General features: G+C 39.4%; 1 protein-coding gene across 7 annotated transcripts in view; it reads right to left on the minus strand.

Annotated features, from left to right (window-relative positions):
• The window catches only part of LOC128221571 (2-oxoglutarate dehydrogenase complex component E1-like), a 42076-nt gene that overhangs the window by 11551 nt on the left and 6676 nt on the right, over window positions 1–23849 (minus strand). For 4 of the 7 annotated variants that reach the window (XM_052930214.1, XM_052930179.1, XM_052930186.1 and 1 more), the window contains exons 4-13: window positions 23648–23738; window positions 21076–21093; window positions 15585–15685; window positions 14896–15050; window positions 6033–6179; window positions 5383–5653; window positions 5022–5150; window positions 4390–4569; window positions 3654–3806; window positions 2866–3088 (exon numbers count right to left, since the gene is read on the minus strand). In XM_052930214.1, coding sequence (XP_052786174.1) covers window positions 2866–3088; window positions 3654–3806; window positions 4390–4569; window positions 5022–5150; window positions 5383–5653; window positions 6033–6179; window positions 14896–15050; window positions 15585–15685; window positions 21076–21093; window positions 23648–23738 — 1468 coding nt within the window. The remainder of the gene's footprint in view (window positions 1–2865; window positions 3089–3653; window positions 3807–4389; window positions 4570–5021; window positions 5151–5382; window positions 5654–6032; window positions 6180–14895; window positions 15051–15584; window positions 15686–21075; window positions 21094–23647; window positions 23739–23849) is intronic. The other 3 variants (XM_052930219.1, XM_052930193.1, XM_052930207.1) reach the window with 2 other exon arrangements.

Raw genomic sequence — 23849 nt, forward strand, 5'->3', positions numbered from 1 at the left:
CATGTAAGGATGCTACATATCAAGTATGGAGTAATTCTGACCTTTACTTTCAGAGGAAAAGATGTTTAAGTGACAAGACAATGTAAAAACAAATGACCCCTGAGCAAGGCCAATTTGACCCCGGGACAATAATTTGAATACCTTTGGTGTAGGTCCACTAGGTAACACTATATACCAAATATGAAAGCTCTAGGTCTTATATTTTAGAGAAGAGGATTTTTAAAGTTTTATTATATAAGACTATATAAAAATATTGAAAACCTAAGCCTATGAACACGGGGCGTGGCCAATTTTGACCCCAGGGCTAAAGTTTGAACAATCTTAATAGTGGTCCGATAAACAATGCTTCATACCAAATATCTAAGGCCTTCGCCTTTTGGTTTCGGAGAAGAAGATTTTATAAGTTTTCATCATATACATATATAAGGAAACCCATGACCGCCCGGGTGGGGCCTTTTTTTGACCCCAGGGCCAAAGATTGAACAATATTGGTACAAGTCGACTAGATGATATATCATGCCAAATATCTAAGCTCTTGTCACTACTTGATTTTACATGTGTATCTATATATGTATATTTGTTATTAATTGTTGTATGTGGCCCATATTGAAAATTGGTATGTGTACTAAATATGTTATCCAGTTTAAATTAGGACGTTACTTGTCTTTGTGAGTTCGGAGAAGATTTTTTAAGTTTTCACTATAACACATATAGAGAAAACCCATCAGCCCCGGGGTGTGGCCAATATTGACCCCAGGGCCATAATTTGAACAATCTTTGTAGAGGTCCACTAGACGATGAATCATGCCAAATATCTAAGCTCTAAGCCACGAAAGTTCAGAGGAGATGATTTTTGAAGTTTTCACTATAAACATATAGAGAAAACCCATGACCCCCGAAGGGGGTGGGGCCAATTTTGACCCCAAGGCCATAATTTGAACAATCTTTGTAGAGGTCCACTAGACGATGAATCATGCCAAATATCTAAGCTCTAGTCCAAGTAAGTTCAGAGGAGAAGATTTTTGAAGTTTTAACTATAAACATATAGAGAATACCCTAACTCCCCTGGGCGGGGCCAATTTTGACCCCAAGGCCATAATTTGAACAATCTTTGTAGAGGTCCACTAGACGATGAATCAAGCCAAATATCTAAGCTCTAAGCAACGTAAGTTCAGAGGAGATTTTTGATTTTTTTAAATATAAACATATAGAGAAAACCCATAACCACCCAGGGGCGGGGCCAATTTTGACCACAAGGCCATAATTTGAACAATCTTTGTAGAGGTCCACTAGACGATGAATCATGCCAAATATCTAAGCTCTAGTTCAAGTAAGTTAAGAGGAGAAGATTTTTGAAGTTTTAACTATAAACATATCAAGTATACCCATGACCCCCTGGGACGGGGCCAATTTTGACCCCAAGGCCATAATTTGAACAATCTTTGTAGAGGTCCACTAGACGATGAATCATGCCAAATATCTAAGCTCTAGTCCAAGTAAGTTCAAAGGAGAAGATTTTTGAAGTTTTCACTATAAACATATAGAGAATACCCTAACCCCCCGGGGCGGGGCCAATTTTGACCCCAAGGCCATTATTTGAACAATCTTTGTAGAGGTCCACTAGACGATGAATCATGCCAAATATCTAAGCTCTAGTCCAAGTAAGTTAAGAGGAGAAGATTTTTGAAGTTTTAACTATAAACATATCAAGTATACCCATGACCCCCCGGGGCAGGGCCAATTTTGACCCCAAGGCCATAATTTGAACAATCTTTGTAGAGGTCCACTAGACGATGAATCATGCCAAATATCTAAGCTCTAGTCCAAGTAAGTTCAAAGGAGAAGATTTTTGAAGTTTTCACTACAAACATATAGAGAAAACCCATGACCCCCCGGGGCGGAGCCAATTTTGACCCCAAGGCCATAATTTGAACAATCTTTGTAAAGGTCCACTAGACGATGAATCATGCCAAATATCTAAGCTCTAGTCCAAGTAAGTTCAGAGGAGAAGATTTTTGAAGTTTTAACTATAAACATATAGAGCATACCCATGACCCCCCGGGGCGGGGCCAATTTTGACCCCAGGGCCATAATTTGAACAAACTTTGTAGAGGTCCACTAGACGATGAATCATGACAAATATCTAAGCTCTAGGCCAAGTAAGTTCAGAGGAGAAGATTTTTTAAGTTTTCAATATAAACATACAGAGAAAACCCATGACCCCCCGGGGCGGGGCCAATTTTGACCCAAGGGCCATAATTTGAACAATCTTGGTAGAGGACCATTTGGTGATCCTACCTACCATATATCAACGGCATAAGCCTTGTGGTTTGGGAGAAGAAGATTTTTAAAGTTTTTCCTTTCCATTGCCATGGCAACCAGAGTTCTGCATGGAATTCAATTCTTTGAACAATTTTCAAAGGGGACCACCCAAGGAACATTCCTGTGAAGTTTGGATGAAATTGGCTAAGCGGTTTATGAGGAGATGTCGTTTAAAGTAAAAGTTTACGGACGGACGACGGACGGACGACGGACGGACGACAGACGCCGGACAAATTGTGATCACAAAAGCTCACCTTGTCACTATGTGAAAGGTGAGCTAAAAAGGAAAATGGTTTACCGGTTTATTTGATAGAAATACAATAACATATGGTCAATGTGTTTTGAAAGATTTTTAAACAATAATTGAAAGCCATATCATTAAACCCAGAACAGTTTTTGCCATATGAAGTGACATCAGGTTTAGCACATTTCAGTAACGTTTGAAAGAAAAAGAAAATTTTAAACACCAAAAATCTTGATTCTACAGTATGTGAAACACTTGGTAATAATAATAACAGCTGTAATCAAACCAATATGACTTACCACCATGAATAACGAAATCACCAGGTGGGGGTGTACTGAAGACTTCGCTGATGTGTCTAAGCACCTCTTCCTTGATCCCAGTCTTGGGCAGCTCCATGGCCTGTCGGGAGTCAAAGAAGCCATCCCACGGGGAGTCCAGCCACTCTGCGTTGGAGACAGCCTTTTCCTTCTTTGCAAGATTAAATGCCTCTTCACAGATCTGGTCATACTTGCTGACCTCTTCCTGAAGTACAGACATTAAGAATGGGTTTATTGGTGTATTTATTTGCTAGACGTTATGGTGTATTACTATATAAGAAGAGCACCCTAAAAGGATAGCATGCTAGTCTGTTTTATTTGTTAAAAGGGACATACCTCAACAGTTACTAAAGCAAGAGTTAAGGCCTTGCAACAAATGTTCTTATTGTTGCTGGCAACATGTGTATTAATTAAGTCTCATGTGAATACCTTGAACTGTTATTTAGTAATTGCCAAAGTGAAAGTTTGTGGATGCTGACACAGATGACTATGATCACACCAGGGCCATCATAATATCACAACTTTTTTCTCTTTGAGAAACAGACAAGTTAAATATCACATTTTACAATATAACATTTTTCTTTTTAAAGCAACATCAACATAACAAAACCTATACTTACACATGAAAAAACTACTTTTTTTATGGCTATTTTGATATGTTTGCAATTCCATTTAGAACATAAATGACGACAACAAAATAGCTTAAACTATTTGTCAGTGTATTGTCAATGATTTATACGTATTATATGAGCATGATTCAACCACAGCACCTCATACTCCTGTTGCGTGACTATGCCCTCATTCATGAGTTTCTCAGCATACTGTGCCAGGACTGTTGGGGTTTTAGCGATCTGCTTGTACATCAGGGGTTGTGTAAACATTGGCTCATCGATCTCATTGTGACCATTTCTTCTGTAGGATACCTGCAAAACAAGGAGGGGTTGAGAATCAAGAAGCAATTACCTTTGATATTAAAATGTTGTATTTTTTCCCAAAAGAAATAATTTTTCGCATTATTTCAGAAGAAAATACCATTTCATTTCTTCATCATGAGGTCATGGACTAATTCTCTAACCAGACATAAATACCTTACATTGATATGTAAAAATGAATATCAATGGCCCAATAGTTACCATAATAGGAAATAATCAAGTGTAGCTGCATGAATACCAAACAATCCACTTTACAGATAAACAAATACAGCTATACCAACCAGATAAACAAATACAGCTATACCAACAAGATAAACAAATACAGCTATACCAACCAGATACACAAATACAGCTATAACAACAAGATAAACAAATACAGCTATACCAACCAGATAAACAAATACAGCTATACCAACTAGATAAACAAATACAGCTATACCAACTAGATAAACAAATACAGCTATACCAACCAGATACATAAATAAAGCTTTACCAACTAGATAAACAAAGCTTTACTAACCAGATAAACAAAGAAAGCTTTGCCAACCAGATAAACAAATAAAGCTTAACTAACCAGATCAATAACCACGTCTTTGCCCCAGGTTGCCCTCCATTCAGCTGCGACCTTGGAAACGTACATTACCGCCTCTGGGTCATCTGCGTTCACATGGAATATTGGGGCATTCACCACACGAGCCACATCTGTACAGTACGGGGAGGATCGGGAAGAGCGAGGATCGGTAGTGAATCCAATCTGGATAAGATTTGGTCTCTTGAGATATATTACATACAGAAAATGTGAACTAAAAAGGAATCATATACATTTCTATATAATCTTTATGCAGATTAAGGGATTTTCTTATTGATTACCTGACTAAATATGTATAGAAGCTAGATATTGAATGCAATTTAAGTACAATAACAGTCTTATGGAATTGTCATAGTTCCATTATGCATCTATAATGTGACTATGCATGTATCAATATTATTGAAAACATTTGCATTCATTTTGCTACAAAACTAACCCTAATTTCTGTAAATCCTAAATGTTAGGGATGGACAGACAGAAATGGGCAAATATAAATGCCCACATCCCCTGCTTTATCGGGCCCAGGGATAAAAACTGCTTTGGGCCCTGGGCATAAAACTGCTTATAACATGATGAGCAAAGCCATATTATGCTGGTAGTCCTAAAGGCATTATTACCTGGTTGTTGACGACAATATGGACTGTGCCGTGTGTGGTGTAGGCAGGCAGGTCACTTAAGTGGAATGTCTCATACACAACACCCTGACCACTAAAAGCAGCATCTCCGTGTAACAACAAACTCATCACCTACAAATAAAAACATGGACAAAAATGATAAAAAGTCCAATATGGAAGTGATGTCCTCATATTCAATATTTGCAATTTGATGATTTTTTTACTATACTACCATGTATGAAATATTAAATTTTGTACACAAGATCACTAATGACTATTGTATCCTTGCCAAAAAATATTAAGTTACATTAATTATTTTTTTGGAACTGAACAAAATCATCACAAGAGTGAACCTCGTCCATACCTTCTTTCCCTCTGTGTCTCCCCGGTAGAACTGCTCAGCCCGGCATTTCCCCTGCACGACAGGGTCCACTGCTTCTAAGTGGGAGGGGTTTGCCACCACTGCAATCTTGATCTGCTTGTTTGTGACACGGTTCAGACGCTCCACAGACATACCCAGGTGGTACTTGACATCACCGGAACCCTCGTCAGCTGCCTCCAACTTGGAGTCAAACTGGCAGAAGATTTTTTCCAGAGGTTTTCGACAAACATTTGCCAGCACATTGAGCCTTCCTCTGTTGAGAACGAAGTTTGTCATTTAATCAATATGCAATTTTATTTAAACAATCAACAGGTTCACTTTAGAATTTGATAAAAACCGTTTAAACATGCCATGGTTTAAGAATGTGTAATTCAACAAACATTTAAATGATGAAGATCAGAACTAAAGCAGTGGAATTCCTACATGCGTACAAAAGGTCCTATTCTATGATTATAAGATGGATCTTTCAAGGTTAGGGGAAAAGGACACAGTATACTACATAAGGAAAAGCAAATAGTTTGGAAAATCATGTTAGGGGATAACATATCTAGGTACAACTTTAAAATTAGGCGAAAGCTGCATCATTGAAATGAAGATAATCTCTATTCCCCCTCAGGACCCTTCGTTGTTACCTGTGGGGCATGCCGATGATGAAGCTCTCAACACCCAGGGTACTGGAGCTGTCAATAATACACTTCATGGAAGGGATCATCACCTCTCCCCCTTCCAGACCAAAGCGCTTCTCGGACGACCATTTGCGCGCCAAGAACTCTTCAAATCTGAAAACATGCAAAGATTATCAATTAGCAAAATCATTATTGGTACTTGTTCTAACAGTTATTTTCTATCAATTTAGTTTTTCATTTCAAACTTTGTTATTTTTTTAGCAATGAAAGCTTTTTTATATTGTGCAAATGATGAGATAAATATTCAAAATATCTCGAAAGCAGGAAAGTGTAAATAATGTTCATGCGCTGTAGATAGATTTTGCGAGGGCTTAATTTCCAAAAATTCAGGTCACCAATCTATGACCCAGAAAATATTCAATTGAGTGTTGCTTTCTGATGAATAAATTATGGCATTGGGAATTTAAAACTCTTGTGAAATTGCTCAAAACCAAAATATTGTGAAAAAAGAATGTCAAAAACGTTTAGAAATATGCAGAATGCATGAACACATAAGTTCATGTTTTCTTTATTGCAATAGTTTTATTTTAGGTAAAATTGCCATTGCTAAAGGTAAGTGTTTAACTGTTGGAACTGAGTGTTTATCTGTTGGAGCTGAGTGTTAACTGCTGGAGCTGAGTGTTTAACTGCTGGAACTGCTGGAGCTGAGTGATTAACTGTTGAAACTGAGTGTTTAACTGTTGGAGCTGAGTGTTTAACTGTTGGAGCTGAGTGTTTAACTGCTGGAGCTGAGTGTTTAACTGTTGGAGCTGAGTGTTTAACTGTTGGAGCTGAGTGTTAACTGCTGAAGCTGAGTGTTTAACTGCTGGAGCTGAGTGTGTAACTGTTGGAGCCGAGTGTATAACTGTTGCAGCTGAGTGTTTAACTGTTGGAGCTGAGTGTTTAACTGTTGGAGCTGAGTGTATAACTGTTGGAGCTGAGTGTATAACTGTTGGAGCTGAGTGTATAACTGTTACAGCTGAGTGTGTATCTGCTGGAGCTGAGTGTTTAACTGTTGGAGCTGAGTGTATAACTGTTGGAGCAGGGTGTATAACTGTTGGAGCTGAGTGTTTAACTGCTGGAGCTTAGTGTTTAACTGTTGGAACTGAGTGTTTAACTGAAACACTGCTGGAGCTGAGTGTTTAACTGTTGGAGCTGAGTGTATAACTGTTGGAGCTGAGTGTTAAACTGCTGGAGCTGAGTGTGTATCTGCTGGAGCTGACTGTGTAATTGCTGGAGCTGAGTGTTTAACTGTTGCAGCTGAGTGTATAACTGCTGGAGCTGAGTGTTAAACTGCTGGAGCTGAGTGTGTATCTGCTGGAGCTGAGTGTGTAACTGCTGGAGCTGAGTGTTTTACTGCTGGAGCTGAGTGTTTAACTGTTGGAGCTGAGGGTATAACTGTTGCAGCTGAGGGTATAACTGTTGGAACTGAGTTTTAACTGTTGGAGCTGAGTGTATAACTGTTGCAGCTGAGTGTTTAACTGTTGGAGCTGAGTGTTTAACTGCTGGAGCTTAGTGTTTAACTGTTGGAGCTGAGTGTTTAACTGAAACACTGCTGGAGCTGAGTGTATAACTGTTGGAGCTGAGTGTATAACTGTTGGAGCTGAGTGTTTAACTGCTGGAGCTGAGTGCATAACTGTTGGAGCTGAGTGTTTAACTGCTGGAGCTGAGTGTATAACTGCTGGAGCTGAGTGTTAAACTGCTGGAGCTGAGTGTGTATCTGCTGGAGCTGAGTGTATGATTGTTGGAGCTGAGTGTTTAACTGCTGGAGCTGAGTGTTTAACTGTTGCAGCTGAGGGTATAACTGTTGGAACTGAGTTTTAACTGTTGGAGCTGAGTGTATAACTGTTGCAGCTGAGTGTTTAACTGTTGGAGCTGAGTGTTTAACTGCTGGAGCTTAGTGTTTAACTGTTGGAACTGAGTGTTTAACTGAAACACTGCTTGAGCTGAGTGTTTAACTGCTGGAGCTGAGTGTTTAACTGTTGGAGCTGAGTGTATAACTGTTGGAGCTGAGTGTTTAACTGTTGGAGCCGAGTGTATAACTGTTGGAGCTGGGTGTATAACTGTTGGAGCTGAGTGTTTAACTGCTGGAACTGAGTGTTTAACTGTTGGAACTGAGTGTTTAACTGAAACACTGCTGGAGCTGAGTGTTTAACTGCTGGAGCTGAGTGTTTAACTGTTGGAGCTGAGTGTATAACTGTTGGAGCTGAGTGCATAACTGTTGGAGCTGAGTGTTTAACTGCTGGAGCTGAGTGTATAACTGCTGGAGCTGAGTGTTAAACTGCTGGAGCTGAGTGTGTATCTGCTGGAGCTGAGTGTATGATTGTTGGAGCTGAGTGTTTAACTGTTGGAGCTGAGTGTTTAACTGTTGCAGCTGAGTGTATAACTGTTGGAACTGAGTTTTAACTGTTGGAGCTGAGTGTATAACTGTTGCAGCTGAGTGTTTAACTGTTGGAGCTGAGTGTTTAACTGTTGCAGCTGAGTGTTTAACTGTTGGAGCTGAGTGTATAACTGTTGGAGCTGAGTGTTTAACTGTGTGAGCCGAGTGTATAACTGTTGGAGCTGAGTGTTTAACTGTTGGAGCTGAGTGTTTAACTGTTGGAGCTGAGTGTATAACTGTTGGAGCTGAGTGTATAACTGTTGGAGCTGAGTGTTTAACTGTTGGAGCTGAATGTTCAACTAATGCAGCTGAGTGTATAACTGTTGGAGCTGAGTGTTTAACTGTTGGAGCTGAGTGTATAACTGTTGGAACTGAGTTTTTACTGTTGGAGCTGAGTGTTTAACTGTTGCAGCTGAGTGTTTAACTGTTGGAGCTGAGTGTTTAACTGCTGGAGCTTAGTGTTTAACTGTTGGAACTGAGTGTTTAACTGAAACACTGCTGGAGCTGAGTGTATAACTGTTGGAGCTGAGTGTATAACTGTTGGAGCTGAGTGTTTAACTGCTGGAGCTGAGTGTGTATCTGCTGGAGCTGACTGTGTAATTGCTGGAGCTGAGTGTTTAACTGTTGCAGCTGAGTGTATAACTGCTGGAGCTGAGTGTTAAACTGCTGGAGCTGAGTGTGTATCTGCTGGAGCTGAGTGTGTAACTGTTGGAGCTGAGTGTTTTACTGCTGGAGCTGAGTGTTTAACTGTTGGAGCTGAGTGTTTAACTGTTGCAGCTGAGGGTATAACTGTTGGAACTGAGTTTTTACTGTTGGAGCTGAGTGTATAACTGTTGCAGCTGAGTGTTTAACTGTTGGAGCTGAGTGTTTAACTGCTGGAGCTTAGTGTTTAACTGTTGGAACTGAGTGTTTAACTGAAACACTGCTTGAGCTGAGTGTTTAACTGCTGGAGCTGAGTGTTTAACTGTTGGAGCTGAGTGTATAACTGTTGGAGCTGAGTGTTTAACTGTTGGAGCTGAGTGTATAACTGTTGGAGCTGAGTGTATAACTGTTGGAGCTGAGTGTTTAACTGCTGGAGCTTAGTGTTTAACTGTTGGAACTGAGTGTTTAACTGAAACACTGCTGGAGCTGAGTGTTTAACTGCTGGAGCTGAGTGTTTAACTGTTGGAGCTGAGTGTATAACTGTTGGAGCTGAGTGTTTAACTGTTGGAGCTGAGTGTTTAACTGCTGGAGCTGAGTGTATAACTGCTGGAGCTGAGTGTTAAACTGCTGGAGCTGAGTGTGTATCTGCTGGAGCTGAGTGTATGATTGTTGGAGCTGAGTGTTTAACTGTTGGAGCTGAGTGTTTAACTGTTGCAGCTGAGTGTATAACTGTTGGAACTGAGTTTTAACTGTTGGAGCTGAGTGTATAACTGTTGCAGCTGAGTGTTTAACTGTTGGAGCTGAGTGTTTAACTGTTGCAGCTGAGTGTTTAACTGTTGGAGCTGAGTGTATAACTGTTGGAGCTGAGTGTTTAACTGTGTGAGCCGAGTGTATAACTGTTGCAGTTGAGTGTTTAACTGTTGGAGCTGAGTGTTTAACTGTTGGAGCTGAGTGTATAACTGTTGGAGCTGAGTGTATAACTGTTGGAGCTGAGTGTTTAACTGTTGGAGCTGAATGTTCAACTAATGCAGCTGAGTGTATAACTGTTGGAGCTGAGTGTTCAACTGTTGCAGCTGAGGGTATAACTGTTGGAACTGAGTTTTAACTGTTGGAGCTGAGTGTATAACTGTTGGAGCTGAGTGTTTAACTGTTGGAGCTGAGTGTTTAACTGCTGGAGCTTAGTGTTTAACTGTTGGAACTGAGTGTTTAACTGAAACACTGCTTGAGCTGAGTGTTTAACTGCTGGAGCTGAGTGTTTAACTGTTGGAGCTGAGTGTATAACTGTTGGAGCTGAGTGTTTAACTGTTGGAGCTGAGTGTATAACTGTTGGAGCTGGGTGTATAACTGTTGGAGCTGAGTGTTTAACTGCTGGAGCTTAGTGTTTAACTGTTGGAACTGAGTGTTTAACTGAAACACTGCTGGAGCTGAGTGTTTAACTGCTGGAGCTGAGTGTTTAACTGTTGGAGCTGAGTGTATAACTGTTGGAGCTGAGTGCATAACTGTTGGAGCTGAGTGTTTAACTGCTGGAGCTGAGTGTTTAACTGTTGGAGCTGAGTGTTTAACTGCTGGAGCTGAGTGTTTAACTGTTGGAGCTGAGTGTTTAACTGTTGGAGCTGAGTGTTAACTGCTGAAGCTGAGTGTTTAACTGCTGGAGCTGAGTGTGTAACTGTTGGAGCCGAGTGTATAACTGTTGCAGCTGAGTGTTTAACTGTTGGAGCTGAGTGTTTAACTGTTGGAGCTGAGTGTATAACTGTTGGAGCTGAGTGTTTAACTGTTGGAGCTGAGTGTTTAACTGTTGGAGCTGAGTGTTTAACTGTTGGAGCTGAGTGTGTAACTGTTGGAGCTGAGTGTTTAACTGTTGGAGCTGAGTGTTTAACTGTTGGAGCTGAGTGTTTAACTGTTGCAGCTGAGTGTATAACTGTTGGAACTGAGTTTTAACTGTTGGAGCTGAGTGTATAACTGTTACAGCTGAGTGTGTATCTGCTGGAGCTGAGTGTTTAACTGTTGGAGCTGAGTGTATAACTGTTGGAGCAGGGTGTATAACTGTTGGAGCTGAGTGTTTAACTGCTGGAGCTTAGTGTTTAACTGTTGGAACTGAGTGTTTAACTGAAACACTGCTGGAGCTGAGTGTATAACTGTTGGAGCTGAGTGTATAACTGTTGGAGCTGAGTGTTAAACTGCTGGAGCTGAGTGTGTATCTGCTGGAGCTGACTGTGTAATTGCTGGAGCTGAGTGTTTAACTGTTGCAGCTGAGTGTATAACTGCTGGAGCTGAGTGTTAAACTGCTGGAGCTGAGTGTGTATCTGCTGGAGCTGAGTGTGTAACTGCTGGAGCTGAGTGTTTTACTGCTGGAGCTGAGTGTTTAACTGTTGGAGCTGAGTGTTTAACTGTTGCAGCTGAGGGTATAACTGTTGGAACTGAGTTTTTACTGTTGGAGCTGAGTGTATAACTGTTGCAGCTGAGTGTTTAACTGTTGGAGCTGAGTGTTTAACTGCTGGAGCTTAGTGTTTAACTGTTGGAACTGAGTGTTTAACTGAAACACTGCTTGAGCTGAGTGTTTAACTGCTGGAGCTGAGTGTTTAACTGTTGGAGCTGAGTGTATAACTGTTGGAGCTGAGTGTTTAACTGTTGGAGCTGAGTGTATAACTGTTGGAGCTGGGTGTATAACTGTTGGAGCTGAGTGTTTAACTGCTGGAGCTTAGTGTTTAACTGTTGGAACTGAGTGTTTAACTGAAACACTGCTGGAGCTGAGTGTTTAACTGCTGGAGCTGAGTGTTTAACTGTTGGAGCTGAGTGTATAACTGTTGGAGCTGAGTGCATAACTGTTGGAGCTGAGTGTTTAACTGCTGGAGCTGAGTGTATAACTGCTGGAGCTGAGTGTTAAACTGCTGGAGCTGAGTGTGTATCTGCTGGAGCTGAGTGTATGATTGTTGGAGCTGAGTGTTTAACTGTTGGAGCTGAGTGTTTAACTGTTGCAGCTGAGTGTATAACTGTTGGAACTGAGTTTTAACTGTTGGAGCTGAGTGTATAACTGTTGCAGCTGAGTGTTTAACTGTTGGAGCTGAGTGTTTAACTGTTGCAGCTGAGTGTTTAACTGTTGGAGCTGAGTGTATAACTGTTGGAGCTGAGTGTTTAACTGTGTGAGCCGAGTGTATAACTGTTGCAGTTGAGTGTTTAACTGTTGGAGCTGAGTGTTTAACTGTTGGAGCTGAGTGTATAACTGTTGGAGCTGAGTGTATAACTGTTGGAGCTGAGTGTTTAACTGTTGGAGCTGAATGTTCAACTAATGCAGCTGAGTGTATAACTGTTGGAGCTGAGTGTTTAACTGTTGCAGCTGAGGGTATAACTGTTGGAACTGAGTTTTTACTGTTGGAGCTGAGTGTATAACTGTTGCAGCTGAGTGTTTAACTGTTGGAGCTGAGTGTTTAACTGCTGGAGCTTAGTGTTTAACTGTTGGAACTGAGTGTTTAACTGAAACACTGCTGGAGCTGAGTGTATAACTGTTGGAGCTGAGTGTATAACTGTTGGAGCTGAGTGTTAAACTGCTGGAGCTGAGTGTGTATCTGCTGGAGCTGACTGTGTAATTGCTGGAGCTGAGTGTTTAACTGTTGCAGCTGAGTGTATAACTGCTGGAGCTGAGTGTTAAACTGCTGGAGCTGAGTGTGTATCTGCTGGAGCTGAGTGTGTAACTGCTGGAGCTGAGTGTTTTACTGCTGGAGCTGAGTGTTTAACTGTTGGAGCTGAGTGTTTAACTGTAGCAGCTGAGGGTATAACTGTTGGAACTGAGTTTTTACTGTTGGAGCTGAGTGTATAACTGTTGCAGCTGAGTGTTTAACTGTTGGAGCTGAGTGTTTAACTGCTGGAGCTTAGTGTTTAACTGTTGGAACTGAGTGTTTAACTGAAACACTGCTTGAGCTGAGTGTTTAACTGCTGGAGCTGAGTGTTTAACTGTTGGAGCTGAGTGTATAACTGTTGGAGCTGAGTGTTTAACTGTTGGAGCTGAGTGTATAACTGTTGGAGCTGAGTGTATAACTGTTGGAGCTGAGTGTTTAACTGCTGGAGCTTAGTGTTTAACTGTTGGAACTGAGTGTTTAACTGAAACACTGCTGGAGCTGAGTGTTTAACTGCTGGAGCTGAGTGTTTAACTGTTGGAGCTGAGTGTATAACTGTTGGAGCTGAGTGCATAACTGTTGGAGCTGAGTGTTTAACTGCTGGAGCTGAGTGTATAACTGCTGGAGCTGAGTGTTAAACTGCTGGAGCTGAGTGTGTATCTGCTGGAGCTGAGTGTATGATTGTTGGAGCTGAGTGTTTAACTGTTGGAGCTGAGTGTTTAACTGTTGCAGCTGAGTGTATAACTGTTGGAACTGAGTTTTAACTGTTGGAGCTGAGTGTATAACTGTTGCAGCTGAGTGTTTAACTGTTGGAGCTGAGTGTTTAACTGTTGCAGCTGAGTGTTTAACTGTTGGAGCTGAGTGTATAACTGTTGGAGCTGAGTGTTTAACTGTGTGAGCCGAGTGTATAACTGTTGCAGTTGAGTGTTTAACTGTTGGAGCTGAGTGTTTAACTGTTGGAGCTGAGTGTATAACTGTTGGAGCTGAGTGTATAACTGTTGGAGCTGAGTGTTTAACTGTTGGAGCTGAATGTTCAACTAATGCAGCTGAGTGTATAACTGTTGGAGCTGAGTGTTCAACTGTTGCAGCTGAGGGTATAACTGTTGGAGCTGAGTTTTAACTGTTGGAGCTGAGTGTATAACTGTTGCAGCTGAGTGTTTAACTGTTGGAGCTGAGTGTTTAACTGCTGGAGCTTAGTGTTTAACTGTTGGAACTGAGTGTTTAACTGAAACACTGCTTGAGCTGAGTGTTTAACTGCTGGAGCTGAGTGTTTAACTGTTGGAGCTGAGTGTATAACTGTTGGAGCTGAGTGTTTAACTGTTGGAGCTGAGTGTATAACTGTTGGAGCTGGGTGTATAACTGTTGGAGCTGAGTGTTTAACTGCTGGAGCTTAGTGTTTAACTGTTGGAACTGAGTGTTTAACTGAAACACTGCTGGAGCTGAGTGTTTAACTGCTGGAGCTGAGTGTTTAACTGTTGGAGCTGAGTGTATAACTGTTGGAGCTGAGTGCATAACTGTTGGAGCTGAGTGTTTAACTGCTGGAGCTGAGTGTATAACTGCTGGAGCTGAGTGTTAAACTGCTGGAGCTGAGTGTGTATCTGCTGGAGCTGAGTGTATGATTGTTGGAGCTGAGTGTTTAACTGTTGGAGCTGAGTGTTTAACTGTTGCAGCTGAGTGTATAACTGTTGGAACTGAGTTTTAACTGTTGGAGCTGAGTGTATAACTGTTGCAGCTGAGTGTTTAACTGTCGGAGCTGAGTGTTTAACTGTTGCAGCTGAGTGTTTAACTGTTGGAGCTGAGTGTATAACTGTTGGAGCTGAGTGTTTAACTGTGTGAGCCGAGTGTATAACTGTTGCAGTTGAGTGTTTAACTGTTGGAGCTGAGTGTTTAACTGTTGGAGCTGAGTGTATAACTGTTGGAGCTGAGTGTATAACTGTTGGAGCTGAGTGTTTAACTGTTGGAGCTGAATGTTCAACTAATGCAGCTGAGTGTATAACTGTTGGAGCTGAGTGTTCAACTGTTGGAGCTGAATGTTTAACTGTTGGAGCAGAGTGTATAATTGCTGCAGCCATTTTTGTAATTGCTGAAGCAGGGTGCATTACTATTGGTGCAGTGTGTATAATTGCTGGAGCTGTGTGTATAAATCATCTTTCATTCATGGTTCTTAGTATACTTGATGCATAACTTATTAATATACCTTTGAGATCTGATAAGCCTTGCAAGAATGAGACGTTTCTCCTCCTTGTCAAATTTCATTACACCAGGCGTTTCAAACTTGCGCTTGATCCAGTCTGTCTGCTCACGATTGTTGATGAACATAAACTCTACACCAATGTGGTTACAGTATATATTCTGAAACAAACATTGCACATCTGAATACAAAGAAACACACAGTTTTCAAAATAAAGTAACTTTCTAATATAACGTATCTAAAATATGCTTAACACAATTTGGTGATGTTGAAAAAGCACCAAGTGCTAATACAAAATGTATAACAATATAGCTGTGCATGGTCAGATAATGTCTTATGTCAACTGTAGCTCCATGTTGGCACTGAAGTCCTGGGCCTACATGTTATTTCCAGAAAATGTGCTTCCTTTATCTAAGCGCATCAAAGAGGAAGAGCATTTAACCGGGCAGCAAGCCTCAGATTCCATCGCAGAATCAGTATCCACACATGATTTAATCTAGATACATCTCCGATATCCTTAATGTGACTTGGGTATTTCTTATATCAAAACCATTATGCTGTCTTCCAGTATCTGTAATTATTCTACTAGCACAATTATGCAGATAATATTGTGAGACTCATGCCAAATGGCCCATCAATAGAACTGGTGCCTTCTGCCATTAACCCCACAAATCATTTCTTCAGTAGCTATATACCTTGAGACGTGTGATGATTTCCCCAAGGGGCAGGGAGTGGCTATCTCCACCGATATAGGTCGTGTCTGGTAACTGGAACACGCGCTGGAGGTCCTCTTCCTCTGTAATGGCAATGGAGCAGTAGTGTATGGATGGTGACATGCAAGGTACGATAGGAATAAGCACGTCTTTAAAAGGACCAGACACCGGATGACACCATTGCAAGAAAAAAAAAACTTACATAAAATTGATATCGCTGTGTACAACTCATTAAATCTTACTGACTGATGTATCACAATTTTTATGACCCATGTATCTTTCACAGTTTTTGCGCACTTTTCCATTTCAAAATATACTGGGTTTGTCTACCACATAAATTCCAGCAGGTTTAAAAATAGTATCAGTATATGTATCTGTACTTATCATGTGACTTTAACATGCTAAATATACACACTTTAAAATGGGAAACTGTTATGCGCTTTTTATAAACTGGTAAACTCAGCTGAGACAAAGACAAAATATTATTTTAATCATGTATAAAGATGCATTATCGGCCTCATCCTAGTTTGTATTGATAAATCTAGGTTTGTTTTGAGGAAATACTTTATTTACCAATTTTTAAACAGGGACCATCTGGTGTCTAGTCCCTGTAGTATTTGTTTTCTTTTTCAACAGTTTAGGCATCAATTGCATATTGTTAAACAGAAATGAATTTTTATATTAATTAATGGTTCAGCTTTGATTTTCAAGACCGTTTCAACCTGGACATTAGTTAAAGGGAGACATTAAGATGGAAAAGAAATGTACTAAATAAGAGTTGTATTAGTTGTGAATTCAGTAAATTGTTAGTTCTGGAGTGTTGTTTTAGAACTATGAATTAGTACATAACTGTTCAAAGAAATCAATAATATAACACTGAAAGAGGGCTATGGAGCATCCATCATATAAATTCAGAGCGACAGATAAGCAAGCAAAGCTTAAGCAAAAGCAACAATTAGCCCTTAAAGTAACATGAACAATAATTATAATAATGAAAAACTTAGGCAGAAAAATATCATACAAAATTTATTAATTTTAAGATTTTATACTTAAAAATAAATCAATTAAAAGTATCTTTATTACTTAAACTAAAATTCCTATAAAGTCATCATGTAAGAAAGCAGTTATTTCATACGTAAAAGCTTTTACATCAGACTTTGATTAAGAAGCTTGCCTAGCCACACAAAAGTGATCAATAAAACTCCATTACTGGCAGCCAAGCAAGGATTTGTGAGGAGTTCAGATGAATGCATTTCAACCAGAAATTATTCAACAAAACAGCATCTTCTTGATTGATTAATGCTAGAGTAGATAAGATGCCATCGATGTTATTCTAACTATAATGGTAATGGTGTAAAATGCCAACACATTTTTTTCCTTGCACCAACTCTCTGGATTTTTAGGGGTGAAAGTCCAAGTCCTTTGGTTTAAATCATTACAAAGAAAATATCTAAAATCTATTTGGTGCAGGACTAGGAAGCACAACTCTGTCAGAATCATTTCCTAGGCTGCAATGTTTTAAGGTGAAATGAACTGACATTTTAAATGAGCTTTAAACCAATGACTCAAAAAAACAGTGTGGTCCAGCCATTTGTTAAGTGAAATACATTATGGTTCTAGGTTAAGTAGTTTTCAATTTATTCTCAAATGACATCACCTTGACCTTTATCAAACTGTCACCGATATCAATTAAGTTGTTCATCTACCAGCAAGTCCAACCTCCAAGTGAAGTTTCATTTTCATGTGTCAAACTATTCTCAAGTTATTGTGCAGACACAACATCAAGTTGAGTCATCTTCTGGTCAAGTTCAATTAACAACTTTAGTTTCAAGATCCTTGGTCCATCTCTTCTCAAGTTACTGTGTTTCCATGATATTGTTGACCATGACCTTTGACTTTTTGACCCCTAAACAGAAAGGGTCATCTACTGCCCAGGAACAACCTACTACTAAAGTTAATGTTCCTAGGTCCAAAATCCCTTTACTCATGTAGTTATTAGATAAAAAATATTTTCAAACGTAATTAACCTAGTTTGTAACAATCACATGCCATTAAAACCTTAAAAAAATAGAAGATATACTGTAGGTTTTTGTAAACAACAATAATTAAATATGATAAAAGCAATGTTCATTATCATTGAGCATATTACAATTTGTGGATATTTATTAATGCAAAAATCATAAATGATGCCCAGGCTGGACAATATGTCATATAAATTGAATAAAATCCTATACTTTTTGAAATGGTAAAACTAGAGCTATCACAGAAATAATGAATACCCCCAGATGCTGCCTGGACACTGGAATTGTTCAATAGTTATTGAGATATATGGAACAAAAGATTTTTAAAACCATTTTTTACTGAGTCAAGAGCCACAACTCGTGTTAAAAAAGTGAAATATCAAAGACATGGCAGGGGAACACATGTCTTTTTTTCCAGTATGGGACGGAACAAACGCAACTCCCATTTAATCCAGATATGTAACAGTCTGGGGGTATTATGATTCCAGTCTATTCACCTGCAACTGCAAGTGAAATAAAGTATGTATATTTAAAGCAAACAAAATATTAAACAAGAGATGTTTGTCAAACATTATGCCCCACCTGAGCGCCATGTTGTCAGGATTATATGGACAATTGAATGAAATATGCATGGACCGAAATGACAGCTGATTTGTTGCCATTAAGGCAGTTTTCAGATTATGACCATTAAAGTGTGAGGATAGAGTGTGTTATGACCATGACCTTTGACCCTATAAACTCAAAATCCAGAGTCATCAGCTGGTCACCAGAAACCTAAATGTCAAGTTCGAGGGCCATGGGTGCAGGCATTGTCAAGTTATCACACAGACAAGTTTTTTTCGTTCAAGGTCACTGTGACCTTGACCTTTGACCCAATGACCCCTTAAATCATAAGGGGTCATCTACAAGTCAGATGCAACTCCAAGTCAAGTTTGAAGGCCATGGGTTCAGGCATTGTTGAGTTATCACTCTGACAACCTTTTACCATTCAAGATCACTGTGACCTTGACCTTTGGCTCTATGAATCCTAAAATCATTAAGGGTGATCTACTGGTCAGGCTTAACATCCATGTCAAGTTTAATGATCATAGGTTCAGGCATTGTTGAGATATCAGTGGGAGAAGATTTGTTAACTTTTTTGCGTTAAAGGTTACTGTGACATTGACCTTGGCCTGATGACCCCCAAAGTCGATAGGGGTCATCTACTGGGCAGGCCCAACCTTCATGTCAAGTTTGATGACCATAGGTCCAGGAATTGTCGAGGTCGCTTTCAAGGTCACTGTGACCTTGACATTTGACCCCTAAAATCAATAGGGGTAATCTACTGGTCAGGCCCAACCTCAATGTCAAGTTTGAGGGCCATGGGTGCAGGCATTGTTGAGTTATCACTCGGACAACCTTTTATCATTCAAGGTCACTGTGACCTTGACCTTTGGCCCAATGACCCCTAAAATCAATAGGGACCATCTTCTGGCCAGGCCCAACCTCCAAGTCAACTTTGAGGGCCATGGGTGCAGGCATTGACGAGTTATCACTCGGATAACCTTTTACCATTCCAGGTCACTGTGACCTTGACCTTTAGCCCAATGACCCCTAAAATCAATAGGGACCATCTTCTGGCCAGGCCCAACCTCCTGGTCAAGTTTGAGGGCCATGGGTGCAGGCATTGTTGAGTTATCACTCGGACAACCTTTTACCATTCCAGGTCACTGTGAACTTGACCTTTGGCCAGATGACCCCCAAAAACCATAGGGGTCATCTCCTGGTCAGGCCAATTCTCCAAGTCAAGTTTGAGGGCCATGGGTGCAGGCATTGTTGAGTTATCACTCGGACAACCTTTTACCATTCAAGGTGACTGTGACCTTGACCTTTGGCCAGATGACCCCCAAAAACAATAGGGGTCATGTACTGGTCAGGCCCAATTACAAGTCAAGTTTGAGGGCCATGGGTGCAGGCATTGTCAAGTTATCACAAGGAAAACCTTTAACCATTCAAGGTGACTGTGACCTTGACCTTTGGCCCGATGACCCCCAAAAACAATAGGGGTCTTCTACTGGTCAGGCCCAACCTCCAATTCAATTATGAGGGCCATGGGTGCAGGCATTGTCGAATTATCACTCGGACAACCTTTAACCATTCAAGGTCACTGTGACCTTAACCTTTGACCCGATGACCCCCAAAAACAATAGGAGTCATCTCCTGGTCAGGCCCAACCTCCAATTCAATTATGAGGGCCATAGGTGCCGGCATTGTTGAGTTATCACTCGGACAACCTTTTACCATTCAAGGTCACTGTGAACTTGACCTTTGACCCGATGAGCCCCAAAAACAATAGGGGTCAGCTACTGGTCAGACCCAACCTCCAAGTCAAGTTTGAGGGCCATGGGTGCAGGCATTGTCAAGTTATCACTCGGACGACCTTTTACCATTCAAGGTCACTGTGACCTTGACCTTTGGCCTGATGACCCCCCAAAACAATAGGGGTCATCTACTGGTCAGGCCCAACCTCCATGTCAAGTTTGAGGGCCATTGGTGCAGGCATTGTTGAGTTATCACTCGGACAAGTTTTAAAATTATTTTACCATTAAAGGTCACTGTGACCTTGACCTTTGACCCGATGACCCCCAAAATCAATAGGGGTCATCTACTGGTCAGGCCCAACCTTCATGTGAAGTTTGATGACCATACGTCCAGGAATTGTTGAGTTATCACTCGGACAAGCTTTGGTCTACCGACGGACCGACCGACCGACCGACATACCGACATGCCTGTGCAAAGCAATATACCCCTCTTCTTCGAAGGGGGGCATAATAATTATAATAACAGTTAAAGTAAAACGCAATAAAAAAATCTTTATTTTGCATGGACTGGTCAATATTAGATTTAGTATATATATATTTCAAATTGTCGCAAAATAAACATATCATATTTGATATTCTGGTTTTTATGTCAAGCAGATCACAGAAGTAAAGATGATTTCTTTAGATTAGAACTTCAAGTAAAAAATTATGAATGACTGGGGTTTGATACTGATTATGGGAGCTTATGTCCAAGTTAAAACACAGAATAATTAGCCTAGGACATTAGTTATGCTCTTTAAGTCAGTAGAGTGCAAGATGTACAGAGATATTTTGATTATTGACTTTAATTTGGCCATCAGCTTATTCTTTTTGGTCTATAGTTGATAGTAAATCTTACACTTCTTGGTAATTTGACAGAGCGGGGAATGATCTGTATATTATTTGCATCAGCATGTATAAACTGAACACATTGATTATTTAAAACTCCTAAAACTTGAACTCTCAGTTTCTGAAATATTTTTTTCAGCCGAAGTAGTATTACACTTCATTCTTATGTAACTGGGATCTGCTTGGAAACACCATTTTGCTGTCAAAAAGAGACATTCCAAAACCAAGAACTGGGTTGAACCATCCAAACCTGACACCCCTTACCTGTTAAATGACAGTGCCCTAAAATATTATATAACACAACATAGCAAACAATTAAACAAAATAGGTAGAAACAGGATTTTTTGAAAGAAAAGGTGCAAATAAAACTCTTAATAAAAAGTAGTTGAACGTAATTTTTAACAGATATTATAAATTATAGAATACTAGATTTGAGATATCACTGCTAAACAATTAAAACAAAATGTCAATAATACCAGACACCCTTCAGTTCCACCACATAGTTTCTAACAAAATCTTGTTTCATACTACATATAGCAAACCAGAGCTCCAGATAAGGTTTAAGGTCAGAGTATTTTACCTTCAAAGGGAATTAAATGCTGCATAGTGTAGGTTACGCTCCACTTTGCCAATAATAATTGATCAAAACTTTGTTCCTGATATGCACTATGGACAATAAGAAAAAATTGAATATGCAAAGGTTAAAAATATGATGCATTTGTCGTCATTTGTACTTAGCTTTGTGGAATATACACTTCTTACCTGAAGCTCTGGCATATAATGTAACCATTCTAGCTCATATTCAATACACTTATCCATAATCTCATCGCATGTTAATCAACATGTTAATTTGTTAAAAATGCATTGTGCACAAAATTCAACTCAAGATGCATCACTATGCAACATTTTAAAATGAATACATGCAACATTGATATCTTTATTGAAGCATTGACTGAAATTATGTCTAGGTTACATACTTCAAACATCAAGGACACACTGTTTAAAGCTAGTGTTTCCTTAATGAAAGTTGCAAGTACAGCTTGAATGTTAATGATGTCCTTGAGTCAACCTCAAACTACATGTAGCATTAGTGGTCAAAATCCGTGAAAACTCTAGTATAATGTAAGCCGGGCTTGCTCAGAATTATTTTAACATAGCCGGGCTTGCTCAAAGTATGAATCTAACATAACAAAGGCTTGTAACATTTTCAAAACCCTTGTTTTGATGTAAAGATTCAATTTTGTATAAAGTCTTACTTCATGACAACCTTTACAAGCTTTATTAAAATTCTTAGGACCTATTAGCTATTTCCCAATAAAATTACAAGCAACAGCATGATCACTCTTTGGGTTTATCAGTTAGACATAAAAAACTAAAGCAGTTAGAAAATAGAAATGTGTCCATAGGACACGGATGCCGCCACTTCGATTTTTTGTCACAGAAAATAAGCCATAATGATTATTCAGGATAATCTGAGGGCCCTAACTCCTAAATGATTACAGCGATTTCCATGGCTATCGAACTTGATCAAGATATTATGGTCACAAACATGTGTTAAAAGTTTGGTGAGGATTGGACAAACAGTTTTCAAGAATTAGATCGGAAACAATCTTCGGGACGTATTTTTCAAGTCTTTTTTTGCAAATAAAGGGCCGTAACTCCTAAATGACAAAAGCGATTTCCATGGCTATCGAACTTGATCAAGATATTATGGTCACAATCATGTATGTAAAGTTTGGTGAGGATTGGACACATACTTTTCAAGAATTAGATTGGAAACATATATTTTTGAAGTATTTTTGGCAAAAAAGGGCCGTAACTCCTAAATGACTAAAGCGATTTCCATGACTATCGAACTTGATCAAGATATTATGGTCACAAACATGTGTTTAAAGTTTGGTGAGGATTGGACAAACGGTTTTCAAGAATTAGATCGGAAACAATCTTCGGGAATTTTTGGCAAAAAAGGGCCGTAACTCCTAAATGACTAAAGCGATTTCCATGACTATCGAACTTGATCAAGATATTATGGTCACAAACATGTGTTTAAAGTTTGGTGAGGATTGGACAAACGGTTTTCAAGAATTAGATCGGAAACAATCTTCGGGACGTACGTACGTACGTACGTACGGACAAGGGCAACCCTATATGCCGCCACTTTGTGGGGGCATAAATATTAATTACTATATCATTACATATGAGACCAAAAACTTTCTGTACAGGCAAAACACACTATGCATACAAAAAACATTGCATGGCCAAGCAAAATTGATTTTCTAGTGTTATATAATGTTTTCCTTTTGAAATATTAATTTGTTATTCATGTAAATACACAAAACTGCAAACAATAGCTTCACCAATGAAAATGTGAAATGAAAACATTTCTGTTATCTAGAGTCAACACTTCTCAAAATGCAGTTAGAATGCACCACCAATAAGCATTTAGACAAGTGTTTTATGAATTAGATAATAGCTTATTTCCTACTTCATTTTCAGTTAAAACTACAATGAATACAAACTTTGATAAATAAGTATTACATTTGAATGGATTGAAAATTGTTTAATAATCTATTTTCATAATATAAAATTTAAGCTATATAAACATGTTTTCTTTCACTTGGTTATAATATTCTTCTTAATTACAGGGCAATATTTACAAATATTACAAAAGATAAAAAAACAACAACATAGAGACAAGTATGCATGTCAAATATTCTTGAGTATCTGATAATAATTTTCACAAGATTACAAGACAACATGACCAAACTAAACCAAGCAAGCCAGACTCAGGATGCAAGACAACTTCTCACACAATGTTTGACCATAAAGGGCTTACCAAACTTCTGCACACTTTTTCCAAGCAGCCCATCCATGGACGGTACATTTATTCCAATTGGATCTAAATCTGCCGAGTGGTGTCCGCGCAGCTGGAGGGATAAGGAGTCAAATTTTGTTGAATTTCAGGATCAAGATTGAAAACCCAGGTGCAAATACTTGCCAAGATACAATGCTGACAGTATGCATGTAGCATTATTACC

The sequence above is a fragment of the Mya arenaria genome, chromosome 2, assembly GCF_026914265.1.
Source record: "Mya arenaria isolate MELC-2E11 chromosome 2, ASM2691426v1".
Taxonomy (NCBI): Eukaryota; Metazoa; Mollusca; class Bivalvia; order Myida; family Myidae; genus Mya; species Mya arenaria.